Source organism: Idiotropiscis lumnitzeri, chromosome 8 (assembly GCF_059441095.1).
Source record: "Idiotropiscis lumnitzeri isolate Australia: NSW breed Sydney's pygmy pipehorse chromosome 8, RoL_Ilum_1.0, whole genome shotgun sequence".
NCBI classification, from domain to species: Eukaryota; Metazoa; Chordata; class Actinopteri; order Syngnathiformes; family Syngnathidae; genus Idiotropiscis; species Idiotropiscis lumnitzeri.
Window position 1 is genome coordinate 6,048,325 of NC_142398.1, and position 14,431 is coordinate 6,062,755.

At 40.2% G+C, this 14,431-nt stretch overlaps 1 protein-coding gene across 2 annotated transcripts in view; it reads right to left on the reverse strand.

Annotated features, from left to right (window-relative positions):
- The window catches only part of fhdc1 (FH2 domain containing 1), a 35,035-nt gene extending 20,670 nt beyond the window's left edge, over positions 1-14,365 (reverse strand). For both annotated transcript variants that reach the window (XM_088302064.1, XM_088302063.1), the window contains exons 1-2: positions 14,176-14,365; positions 1,296-1,853 (exon numbers count right to left, since the gene is read on the reverse strand). In XM_088302064.1, the coding sequence (XP_088158190.1) occupies positions 1,296-1,663 (368 nt within the window). In that variant the 5' untranslated portion in view covers positions 1,664-1,853; positions 14,176-14,365. The remainder of the gene's footprint in view (positions 1-1,295; positions 1,854-14,175) is intronic.
- Positions 14,366-14,431: the final 66 nt, after the last annotated feature.

The following is a 14,431-nucleotide window of genomic DNA, read 5'->3' on the forward strand; positions in this document are numbered from 1 at the left end:
GATGAAAGAAGCTGGGTCGAACAACAGCATATTAGACATGCAGCTGAGCCTGTGAGCTCCATTCACTTTTTGTTAGACTTTTAAAACTAAATTTTCTATGATCTAAAAAAGCTTTATCATGTTGGAAACCACTTAAGTTGTTTCATAACCATGTGCTAAAAGGCATTTAAACGCAGTCAAGTTTCAGAGTTTTCATTTTTCAAAATTTTGACACCATTTCCACCCTTTTTTCAACAAATGAATCGGCTTCAAATATCGGTTATCGGCCTCCGTGACTTCAAATAAGTGGTATCGGTATTGTCCTTGAAAAAAGCATATCGGTCTATCACTACTATGTTGCCCACCAAAAAAGCAGCACCTATGGTTAAATATAGAGTTTAAGCAGTAGGTGTTTTGGTAGATAACTTTTCAACACTGATCCGTTAACTGCGCAGGTTGTATATTTTTTTTAATGACTAACAACTAATCTACAATGTTTGACCGCCTGCCTTTTGCCTACACAATCAAATTGCAGATCATGTTACTATAAGTAAGGAATAAACTCCCAGTAACCTGGCACCGTTACCTTACCAGTCCCTCCTGGCAAATTATGTAGTAGTACACATAGCAACAAGCATGATGCATTGTGCTGCTGTGTTGACACTTGTGGAACCGTCTCTGCTTCTCTTGCACACTCAGAAACACCAGATTATCATGAAAGGAATCACAAATAATCATTACAAGATACTGGTTATTGGTTAAAGGTTCTTCAACACACTTTTAATTTTACACATTTAAAAACATTGATTATATTGATTGTGAGCAAGACCAAGAGATAAGACAAATATACTGTTGCGTTTGTGCTATGTGTTTACAGTAACCAATAATTGTTTTTTACCTCAAAATATACATCATACCCAAAGATGTAAATTATAAAACCAACCGGCAACTTTGTGTAGGCGTAAAACACAAGATAGGAGAGGATAGAGACATTCAATAATCTCTTTCTCATCTCTTCAGCAAAAATGAGGCTCACCTTGAGCTTTAAACTTCTTCTTTCAAAATTACAATGTTAATGAACAACAGTGTGTCGTTATCTAGTGGCGGAAAGTGGAATTACATCCAAAACAACAAATCTGAGTTAGAAGTGGCCAAAAACAGCAGAACTGCAAACCCGCGATGGAAGGGTTTTAGTATATCTATCCATTATTGAATTTGGGGATGATTAAAGATTCATTTTATCTTAGTCTTCATTTGTCATTCAACATGTCAATCATTGCTTCACCAGCTATGCCAATCAAAATGTCAAGACTCACCTCTTCCTTGCTGCTTTCCTTGAACGATCGTGATCGGGAAACACCGGCAGCTGTCCCGGGAGCAGGCGTTGCCCCCTGGCCACCCGTCCCCGCCTCCTCCTGCTGGCCGAACAGCTCCTCCACAGAGCGGATATCGATCTGGTACTTCTGCTGCCGCCCCGCCAGTGTCCAAATGTTGGGTCTCTCGCGGACCTTCTCCTCGGGTATGGGCTTCCAGAAAAAGCTGCGCACCCGACGCTTCTTCCTGCCGGGGTGGGCCACTGCGAGAGGCGGAGGAGGTGGGGGCGGGGGTGGCAAAGGGGGCGGAGGCGGCGTGATGGCGAGGGAGGATATGGCCGAGGCGGTGGGTCTGCAGCTCTGGGCTTCATTGGCCAGCATGGTGGGGAGTGCTTGTTAGCATATGAGCGCTAAGGCTAACTGGAAAGCTAACTACTTTAACACTGAAGACTTTTCAGTCACTCGTGGGATGGGGTCGTATGCTTTCATTCATTTCATCAAGTCGGACCACACGCAGGAAGTTGTGGGTGGCAGCCATCACGCTGCACTCCAAAAGGTGGGCTAAAAAACAGGGAAAACATTTTTTAATATGAGGAACATATTAAAATAATGTTGATTAAAAACGAGGAAATTTAACAAGATATCTTAAAAGGAATCAACACAGTAGCTCAAAAAGGGCCCAACCGGTATAGATTCTTTTGAGGCCGATGCAGATTCTGGGATTTGATTAGTGTTCTAATTACCTGCTAATATATATTACGTGCTATGTCACCCCTGTGACTGGCTGGCGACCAGTTCAGGGTGTCGTGTGCCTTTCACCTGTAGTCAGCTGGGATAGGCTCCAGCACCCCCGCAACCCAAAACAGGATAAGCAGTGTGGATGATGACACATGTATTAATGTCATTACATGTTGTAATGTCTTAATGCGTAATAAGTAAATAAATAAAATAATTTTAAAAATCTTCCAAAAACATGGCTACTTTTACTAATTTTAAAATGGTTAATTTTGGCTGATTAAATCGACGGACCGATTAATCGGACAGAACCTACTCAAAACCCACATGAATTCCTAAAACTCATGTCTTTGTACTACTTACGCCTATAGAATTGTGTTATTTCTAATTTAAAATAAGACTTCAAGAGAATTCTGCTTTATGTATTTCAAACCAACAAACCATAGCTGTGTCCAAATTTGTCGGCTCCAAACGTCGAATTTGACAGTCATATGACGTAACTTCTGGCACGACTCGACTACAGGTGAAATTCACGTGGCCTTTGAATCCAGCCTTCAAATCTGGCCTTCGTTTCCATGGAGACAGAACTGAGCAAAGGCTACTTTGGTGCACAATGTGGTAGCCCACAACTAAATTGCTCCGTACACCTATCTCATGATGGCACCCGAGGGCACCCAACTTTCGGACTCAGTGGTATTTACTTGTAAATTCAAGTAGTTTTTATACTTAATCTTAGAGCATCACTCATAACATAAGACACACTGTGTTTGTCTAAATTTGTATGCGGTCCACGTAGGCTACATGAGGGTGGAGGAGCCTTCGAAAGACCCAGCCTGTGAATTTGGACACAGCATATGTTGCCTCAAGAACGGCCCGCCAGTTTAATTCCGACATTTCATCGAAAATTTTATTGACATGCATGACATACATATATTCTTTATATTACATTGAAAATGACTGGTAGCATCTTACTAAATTACTTGAAGTAGAAGTTTATTCTACTTTGTTTAAGTCTGCATGACTGTATTATACACGCAAACTGTTCTTCTTGACATTCTATTTGATTGGCATTACTCTTTGTTTTTATAAAGTACAATATTATAGAGTGCTATTTAACTTTCCGTGGCTGTATTATGGCAATTCCTTTCACTTTCTGTTTTCGAAGGCGACAGAAAGAAGATAGGAGTAAAGCGGTAGGGTGGCACGGTGGCCCGACGGGTTAGCAGGATGGCCTCACAATACGGAGGTCGTGGGTTCGATTCTGGCTCCGGCCTTCCTGTGTGTAGAGTTTGCATGTTCTGAGTCATGATTTCAAAGAGTTTTAAACTGGTGTCAGACCTTCAGGTTGTGGTTTGAAATTAGGATGTAAAGCCACGGTTCGGGGTTCGAATTTGGGTTTCAAACAAGGGTTTGGGATGCTCATGCAGGAATTGATCAGAAGATATTGGCTACGGCATTCCATGCACTCAGGTCCACTTTGTACAATCCCTCTTCTTACATTCATGGTCCAAATTGCATTATTAACAACATCAAAAACAATCCTCGATAAAAACGACGAGGCGTTCACTGGCAGTGTAGAAAAAAAAAACAGCCAGGAAAGACTCGGGTGTCACGACACTCCCACCAATCCTTTGTTGCCACTTCCAAAGTAAACTAACGCAGACCGACAGATTCAAATCAAGCATTGGCGTTTTTTTTCTCATGAAACAAAACATGAAGTCAGCATCAAACGGGGCGTCAATATTACGTCTCGTTAGCCACCCGACACTCGAGTACATGATTAATTCATCAAGCTCATGGCTAATTCACCGAAACGACATCTGACCGTCCTGTGAGTTGACACGCAACATGAGTAAGAATGCTTGTCTAGAAGCATTGACACAATTGTTTGATGAAGAAATGAGGAAAAGTGAATTTGAAAGTCTCCCAACATTCAACAATGACTTTTTACCTTGACTGCTTCTCTCAGCATCAGCGTGCACAAAATGATTTGTTCATTCCAAATAGCATTCATTGGTCTCTCAGAACTTAAACAATATTTTAATATTTTCTTCATGTGGGTATTAGCGTGAATATATGTGAGCGTATGTCTTTCAGCATTTACTTAAATACTTTTCTTGGACTAAATTCCTCTCAGCATTCGACGCACTTGTCACACAGCATTTCTTTCTGGTACACAAGAACGGCATTTGTATGAATTCTTGTTTCTCAACTTTTATAAAATGACTTTTATTGGCCCAACAATGGCATTAGTGTTAATGCTTGTTGTCTCTCACCAGTCAGAAATGGGCTAAGAATTAATCTGAATGGTTGTTGCACAAAATGTATACTTTTTTGGACACATTTTCATTAATGTGAACACTTCTCTGTCAGGTTCGCCTTACGGCGAAGAGGAAGGTGGACCCAAAAGGCGAGGAGGCAGGGAAATGGATGATGTTAAGGGAATTTATTAAAGGGATTCAAGAAGGAGAGACAACGGGCAAGGGAGCAAAATATCAAGGGTAACAAAACGTGACTAGCAGAGAAGGAGGCGAGAAACAAAAGCCGGGGCAGGACGCTGGGGAACGTAAACGGGAACGGGAACGGGAACGGGAACGGGAACGGGAACGGGAACGGGAACGGGAACGGGAACGAGAACGAGAACGAGAACGAGAACGAGAACGAGAACGAGAACGAGAACGAGAACGAGAACGAGAACGAGAACGAGAACGAGAACGAGAACGAGAACGAGAACGAGAACGAGAACGAGAACGAGAACGAGAACGAGAACGAGAACGAGAACGAGAACGAGAACGAGAACGAGAACGAGAACGAGAACGAGAACGAGAACGAGAACATGAACATGAACATGAACGAGAACATGAACATGAACATGAACATGAACATGAACATGAACATGAACATGAACATGAACATGAACATGAACATGAACATGAACATGAACATGAACATGAACATGAACATGAACGAAACGCGGTCGTGGTAGTCCGTAACGTGCGGCAATGACCCGACGCTGAGTAGTGGGTCTGGGAGGCTTAAATAGTCCGAGTAATTAGGGGAGCAGATGGGAATCAGGTGCGTGATGAGGGTAACGGGGAACAGGTGCGTGGCTGGTGAGGACGAGTGCTGAGGGGAAACGCTATCACAGCTGACAAAACAATAACAGAAAGCACATGGCGAGAAGGAGGGAAGAAAATAACAACACAAACACTGACATGCCCGCCGCGGGTCATGACATTCTCTTTCAGTATGGGCAAAATAGTAGCTGATCACATGGATCAAAACTAGCTCTAGCATTAGTATTAAAGGCTTGCAGTGTCAACGATTGACAGTGGCGGGAAGGTAGCTGTCAGTAACACGACACTAGCCCCGCCAGCAGAAATCTGCCATGACAACAATGGACGAGTTGTGCAAGGTCTGGTGGCGAGGGTCCACTGGCTGCCGACGCCTCAGGGTATTCTCACTGGACGCCACGCCCAACATTATGTCATGTGACACTGACAGATGAAGGCGCACCTCTTTGGGTCCAGCCCGAATTTACTGCAATTGATTCTAGTTCCACCAATGGACGAACTTGGACAGACTTGTCTATTATACCAGGGCAAATGAAATTGATCCATTCTTGAAACTGAACAGGAAGTCGGCCATTTTGGTTTGAAGCAGCCATTTCTTACTCTATAGCTCCGACTGGAAGTTTAAAAAAAAAAAAAAAAATATTGCCTCCGACACTTGTTTCACCAATTGACACAAAATTAGACTGATATGACTATTATAACAGAATGCATGAAAAAGACTCAAGGATCCATTGCTGGAACTAAACAGGAAGTTGGTCATTTTGATTTGAAGCAGCAATTACTTACTGCGTAGCTCCACTTGGAAAGTTAGAATAAAAATGCGCCCAGCATTATTTCAACATTGTTATCATCAATCATAAATTCACATTGAATTTATACTTTAATGCACAGGTGTCAAACTCAAGGCCCGGTGGCCAGATCTGGCCCGCGACCTCATTTTATGTGGCCCGCGATGGGCAAATCATGTGCGTCAACTTCCTGTTTCTAGCACAGTTTCTTCACTTTTAACAAAATTGTGATATTGCTATTCATTTGTTACCAATCCTCCCCTTATAAAATGAAATAAAGAATTGTTGGACGAACATTTATTGACTGGCTTCTGATTTCTGTATTTCCATCGTTTCCAACGTTAAGGTGATCATACATTTATATGGAATCGCAGTCATAACGGCACTCCGAGGGAAACCAGAACTACGATGTGGCCCGTCCACAAAAATGAGTTTGACACCCCTGGTTTAATGGCTGGCTCAATTTGAGACCCGTTTGAACAATCCAAAAAGTCTGCACTTAATTCATTGAAACAAACTAAGAGTGACTGGCTCTTTTTCCTAAAACTGTAGTCCAATAAAAACAAGGCAACTCACTCCCGCTTGTGTGTTACGTATGAAGGTCAAGGTGCCTTTCATAATCCCCCTGTCACTAACTTCCAAATTCCTGAGGGCCCCCGCTGGTTGGAGGTCTTTCAGCGACGCCGCGGGGGCAAATGGATGTACTGGGACAATCCTGCGTCTCGGTCGCCGTGGGAACGCTCGTTAGCAGAGAGCTGTCGGAACGTTTTGTTTTTCATCCCGCTGACCACCGTGGATGGGATGATGGATACCAGGATACTTATTGGACACTTGATTGGCTACAGTGACTCTTATGTAACGCTCATATTAACCACGGAAAACAAAGAGCAGTATTATTGTAGAAATCCCGGATTAAGAGATTACAGTAGCTGAGATTTAAAAGCCAGACAGGCGTGAACTAATTTAATTCAGGGTTTGAAACTAGGGTTATCGTTTCAAAGAAGGGTTTGGGTCTCCAATGATTGAATGAATTTCAAGCCAGGGTTTCAAATATGAGTTCAAATTTCAACTAGTATTTTTGTTTTATTTATTTCACAATGAATAAATGTTTAAGTCAGTCAGTTGTGTTTTAAATACCAACCCATTGACAAATAATGAAGTAATAAAGTTTAAGAGGGAAATTTCTTTTTTAATGTCATCATGTCGTCATCCACTCCATCTCTGTATTCGCTGATTAGTTTATTTGGTGATAGTCTTTCGCCTTCTTCAGAGTGTCACATGATGGTGTCTTGAGACCCGACTTTATCATCTGATGTTTGATGAAGCTGTCCGTCCATCCTTCCGAGATGCTGCTCCAGGTGGTAGAGAGCATGAAGACTCCCTCGTCCCTGTTGATTGGCTTCAGGCCTCGCTTGCGGCTCTCAAAGGCCTCCCTAATCCAGCGCTGAGGTTTGTTTCTCGCCTTCATAGAACATCGGCTAATGAAGACGAGTCAAAAGACACCATTATGTGACATTCTGAAGAAGGTGAAAGACTGTCACAGAAACATGTCAGGTCACAAAACAACCGAAAATAACATTTTCTGTTATAAACGAAACAGCAAAGACAGACAAGAAGTACATCTATCATGCACCCCACTTATCCTGTACAGGGTCACTGCTGGAGCCTTGCCCACTGGCAAAAGGCGCACGACACCCTGAACTGGTCGCCAGTCAGTCGCAGGGCACACACACAGACCATCACAGAGTGGGAACTGATCCCACATTGCCCACACACAAGTCTGACAAGTGTTCCACTACTCCATCACTAACTTTGAACTTTTTTAGGTATGTATATACATTTTTATCTCAGATGAATGATTTGTTGAAAAACAATAAACCTGTCTTATGTTCTTCAGGGCAATTCATGTCGCCAACCATTTTCTGAAGCGTGTATCCACACCATTCAATTCACCTCAATTTGGTCCCTGATGAGACGCTCCGGTGGCCCACAATTCATCAATGTGGCTAAAAATAGAAATAGGTGGTTCCTTCTATCACCGCAATCAAAGCGACATGAAAAAAAAACTTAAAAAGCCTTTTAATTCAATCAAAAAACTGTCAATATTAAGGGAAACATAATGGAGTTTCGTTCGCTTCAGTGACTGTTTAATGAGTCGACATTTCATTACAAGCTATGAACATGTTTAACACATGAATTCTCCTCTAACTTGCATATATCAAAAATATGGATTATATTTATTTTTATTAACAGATTTCAAGTCATCTTCATATTTGACTGCAATCTTATGGGATTTCATGAAAATTTACTTCAAGTCTTAAAGTATCTAATTGTGGTAGTTTCAGTCATGCAACAAAAAAGGTAAAGCATTTCACAATTGCTTGTTTAATTAATATTTAAATGATATATTTATTGACTTAATTTATGAGTAACCATTTCCGCCAATTTAGGTTCTTGAACTGCAGATTATTTTCGATAATTATCTTGTTTTTTTGGGGTGGGGGTGCACAGGGGGAAATGTCTTTTTAGAGCTTTTGGTTTTATTGTTGATTTGGGGTTTGACTGTTTTTGACTGATCACAATGTTGATTTTAAATAGGGCTGCACGATTTTGGAAAATAAAAACCTAATTGCGATTATTCAGACCAAAATTGCGATTAGGCGGACGTGCTAACCAGTCAACCACTGCGCAGCCTCCTAACCAACCCCCTCAATGGTAATTCACCCGTTGGTGGTCAAATCTTAACTGAGGTTACTGGACAAAAGGACGACACTTAATTTAATAAATTGTGACTTTTTATCATTGTGTGAGGCCCAAATGAGCTGATTCGCCATAAAATATGAAACAAATGTTGGAAAATACATGCATCTGGCACCACTGCGATTGACTGACACAGAATTCAGCACGCATGGCTTTCTTGGCAGCTTGCACTGAGCTCAAAAGTGAGATTATTCGCAATGAAACGCGAGCGTTAGCATCCAGCACCAGTGCTTCAGATCGAAAGGAAATTTTCCACGTATGTTCATCATGACAAGATGCATACCCGAAGATAGCTGGGATAGGCTCCAGCACCCACCGCGACCCTTGTGAGGAGAAGCGCTACAGATAATGGATGGTTGGAAACCCTGATTGTGGAGGGTATGATAAACAGTGACTTCTCATTCTGTGCTAAGGCGTGAAAGAAATATTCTACTAATATTTTCTACATTGAAAGATTCTTTCATGTTCTGTGTGTAGCTATAATAAAATAGTCCAACTCCTCTCATATCAGCCTCTCAACAGTGATTAATCTCTGATTTCTGTAGTCCCTCATGAAGCAGACTGATTAACGTCTGTGTGTAATCAAATTAAGACGTTCGCAAATATTTTTCCAGTAATTGAATCAGTTTTGGTTGTCAAGGTTGATGACTACATCGTGTGACATCGCTTAAATGAGGTTTTGTTTTTTTAATCACTAAATAAAACCAAATAACCAACAATAACTGATTAATAAACAATAATTTGGAAAAAAATGTTTGTAATAACGCAATTCAAAATAAAATGCTATATGATCATTTGATCAATCGATGGAATAATTGATAGAATAATTTATTTAAAAAATATTCATTCGTGACAATTGTAGTATCAATACTTATTTAGACCGATCTGCACCAAACACATGAAAAACACGAAACACGTTTAGCAAAATCTCCCTCAACATGTGGGAATGGCCTCATAACTCCGCCCCTGCTTCCAAGTGTCTCTCATGAGTTTCATTTGTTTTTATTTTTGATTTAGGTTCAAAGGCTGACTAGAACAAAAAAACACTCACTAGCAAAATACATAACCTATTACATTTTGGAAGTGACTCCACACGGACCGTAAATGAGTCACACTCTCAAACTCTCAAAACCGTCCGCCACAAAACTGGACAACATTCGCACAACTGACGGAACCAAACAGAGACTCTTGTCCTGTTCTATTCTTTTGCAACGGTCGAGTTACTCCCGTGTGTCACCTGAGCAATTCGATCCACCGCCTAGCCAAATTGGGCAAAAAAGCAAATTTGTCGTTAACAACTCAGGCCAGTTTGTTTTAGCCTGGCTTCCGCAGGTGCTATTATTTAAAGGTGGAGCAGGTGCCGACGTCGCCAGGGAGATGGGACTGCAAACATGTTTGTGTGCCAGCTACCCCCTAACCCATAAAAGCACAGAGACACTCACTTGAGCATAGGAAACAAATCACCCGGACAAAAATGCATTGTCACAGATTCAGTGCTAAATCAGTTGATTGGACATGATTTGGAAAGGCACACGTCTGTCTTTACAAGGTCTCAAAGAGACTTTCGTTAGTTTTGCACTTTTGATAAATTGGAAACAGTTTCAAAGAAGCTTGTCACGTGCGGAGGGTGGGATTTTGAGAAAAGAAGGTATGATTGTCAGAACAAAACTTCGCTCGGTTTTATTTTAGGGTGTTTGTCGGAAGATAAAAAAATTGCAGTGCATCCACACCGAAATTTAACAACACTCAAAGAATGAATAAGTCAAGGTCAGTTTAGCATGAATCTTGTGTGCAAACAAACAGGCGATGAGATGAATAAATAGAGAAACCAATCAAACCTGAACTTTTGTGGCTTGGTGGAAAAGAAGGAGAAACGTCAAACTTATTTCATAAGCTGCTTCTACTGTTTTTGTTGTTACTTTCAGTTTATCCAATCCGGGGCACACAATTGTATTATATTGTGTTCTTCTGCTTGAATTTGAGCAAATAAGAGCCTCAGTGGAGGTCCTCTTGTACATTCTTGATTTATTGTAACCAGCCTTTGGGAGGTAATGGGTGGGAAAAGCTTTTGTTACATTTCATTTGTCCTTCCAAAACTCATATTGGTGAGACTGATTTCCAGGCTATATAGAAGCACAGGCCATGTTAGCATTCGGCCAAATAAAATGTCAAAATTATACATGCACCCCAAGTATGACCAAAATAGCTAAGGTTATGTTCAACATAAATCAAATATAAATAAATGATAAATAATCCAATCAAAAAGTAAGTATAAGACTCAACATTGTTTGAGAGTTTTATTGTGTTTACAGTTTTTAATGATACAAACTTGAATTTGTGGTTGTCTTTAAAGTGCAATATGAATAAAATTCAATGGAGTCGTATCATCAAATCGTATCCGATTATCCGCTTCTATATGATTTTATCACATTTTGGTACTTTGCTTCAATTTTAGCGAAAAAGATCCTGAATTATAGAGACTAAACTTAGGAGGGTCATTTAGTTTGACCCATTTTTTTTAGCTTTCACTCAGCTAATTTTAAAAATCGTAGTCAGTTTTTGGGTGGGACAGGTGAGAGGTTCAATTTTAAACAGTTTGGCCAGACTCCTCAAAAAAAATCTAATCGATGGCAGTGATTTAAATAAACCGGAACTTTTGGGCTTGGCGGAAAAAAATGGAAAATCGCTAAATCTTATCCAAATTAGAAAATCGGCTAACTTGGCTCAGTCAACACGAAATATGTCTGCCTCAAATCTACAATTAATCATTCTAAAACCATATTTGCGATGGCAGTATCCATTTAAACTAGGGATGGGCGAGTGCTGATACTAGGTGACCGTATCTGGCCAAAACACGACCTTATTTAAAAGTATTGGTACTGCTACTAAATTAGAAGAATAGAAGAGTAGAACCATTAATTTCATGCAATATTGTGTTATATAGGTCTTTCTTTAAGATTATCTATCTTTTTTTGGGGGGGGGGTCTACTCGTACTGATATCAGTCTGAAAAAAATGTGGTTTCGAACATTCCTAGTATGAACCATTCCGTCCCTCAAGCATTGGTGACTTACTGTGAGCAAAAGAGAGCTAAAATGTCAAAGGTTTGGAGGAGTCACTTTAAACTAAAAAAAAAAAAAAAAAAAAAAGGACAAGTTTTATGTCTGCAAAACTGAGCTGAGGTCGTACGTGCGTGACTACGAGGGGGCATATATTACAATAGGTATGGTCGGGGTTTTTTTTGTTTTATGATGGAATAATTTACATGAGAAATCAATTCTCAAAATATAAGTGTAACAGCCCTAATCCAAACATGTATTTGTGTACAATTATTCAGTGTTTGGTTCCTTTGCTTTAATTTTACCTGAATTTAAGATTCTCGATAATATTGATTCACAATTAAGCCTTCGCGGAAGTCTTGATGTTACAGCCATTTTTAGCTTTTAAAAACATTTCTCATCGCCAGCTTTTGGGTGGCAAAGCTTGGGGACAGGTGGTCCGTTTAATTTGAAGACATTTAATGCAAAAGAATCACATGGGTAAGACTAATTTCCAGGCTATAAAGTACAATCGAATGGACCCTGCATTGGCGCGACCATTCAGCCGGCTGCCCCGATCCCACACAAATAAATCAAGCCCCCACCACCACCACCCTCGAATCTTCTTCGTGAGATGACGTCAGAGGTTTGAGTTTTCCATGTGAGTCTCAGCCTCCACAGCAACCACCCAACCTCCACCCTACCCACCCCCGCCCAAGTGGCCCGACCTGTGGAGGGTTTTTTTTTTCTCTGCGTCTTCCAGTGTGGTATTGTTCCACACACTTGAATGGATTGGCCTCTAACTCATCTCAGCAGGCATAATAGTGTACAAAAGGAAAGACTGCCCCGCAAACTGGTACAGCTGTAAAAGCTTTAAAAAGGCTGTGCCAAGATCTCAGACGGCAAGCTAGTAAGCTGCAAAAAAAAATACAAAACTAACTGAAAAGCTTTTTTTTTTTTTTTTTCAAACCAATTAATTACATGAACCAGGAAGTTAACATTTGAGTCCAAATATGGTTATGACAATTTTTTTTGATGGGGAAAAGATGGTTTAACTAGAATCTGGCCTCATTTGTCGGGTCAGATTTAAATTGAAATGATTAATTGTACTTTATATATATATTCCTATCAAAACAAATTAAAACACAGTAGCCAACTCATTAATTTATAATCCAATGTAAACTTTTAGGCTTTACTTTTAGTTACATTTAATGAGTTTATTTATTTTTTTTATATATAAATTGCAAAATTCCGATTCAGTATTTAATCATTAGATCTGAAATTGTAATGAACAAATAGTAACCAGAGTGTATTTTTTTTTCTATTGCAAATTCACAACTCACAACAAGATTTTTAATTACCTCGAACCAACACTAACAGGGAAAGTAACAACAAAGTAAGCAAACAATAATAAATGGCTAATCACTAACTTTTGCATGTAACAAGTACAACTAGAAGCTACCCTTGAATGTTGGATCACATTTAATATTTTATTGTACTTCTTGAGTTGAATAATGTTACTTCAATTTTGTTTTAGCCACATTATTTGCTTGCAAAGACCCATTCTGAAAATGTGGATTGAGTTCACTATAGAAAAGTCACAAAATCGTAATATGCTACTAATTAATAATGAAACAAACACACAAAGGCCAATTCATTTATTAACCATTTGAAGTTTTAATTAACACTATGGTGTCACCCAGTTTTAAAAAAATGTTAATTCATAATTTTGTATGGATTATTTTGGTAAAAACAACAAAAAAATAGACCCAAAACAAATAGTTAATTACTCCTGGTAATTTTAAATAAGTTGCTTGTCATACAATAATAATAATAACAATAAAAATAAAAAATAAAAACTTTGCACAACATTACCTTTTTAGAGATTTCAGTGAGTTGCCCCTTGTGTGTATGTTGACATTTTTTGGCACATCATTTATACAACACAAAATTGCAGACGTTGCTGAGCATTATTATTGTATATAATTGTAATACAGTTGCTATTGTATGGCAAGTACATGAATTTATCATTATCAAAATGAAAAGAAAAAACCCACTTCATTTACCATTAGAGATGCTCCACACATAAAAGCGCAAAAAGCAACAAACTTGTACAAAACAATAACAAAAAGTTCATGCAAACTTGTGAACTTGCAATTAGTTGAAAAAACTCCAGGGACACAATCAAAACAAATGAACCAAAACTCCAATACTTCCTAGCGATTACATGTCAATGCGTACACGAGATTCAGAACCACAAAGGACATAAAACTATATTATGATGTCATTGTGGACCTCCACTGCATTGCAGAACCACATCACGGTGACCTTAGTGAGTTGACTCCGCAGGTCCGCACAGGCAGCGGTGAGTGACCCAAACGTTCAGCCCATAAAGGCACACTCTGAACCGGCTTGCAAACATCACAAGACACCGGAAACCTGTCCACACCAGGCTCCAACAAACACCGGTGAGACGAGGCCTCACTTACCCGCAAGGATGGTTCGGTTCGGTCGGGACACGAAAAAAAATAAAATCCGCTCCGACGCTGTTGGACTCGCGGCTGGTGGCTGAGGAGACTTGCCAAAAAGGTGGTGTCGAACTGTGTGACGCCGCAGATCGCCTGAGTGTGCGGGGTAGAAGGACCGACCCACGAAGCTCAGCCGGCAGGGCAGCCAGCTGCAGCCTGTGGACTCACTAAGTGCGTGCTCGTGCGCGAACACGACGTCAGGTGGAGGGGGCGCGTT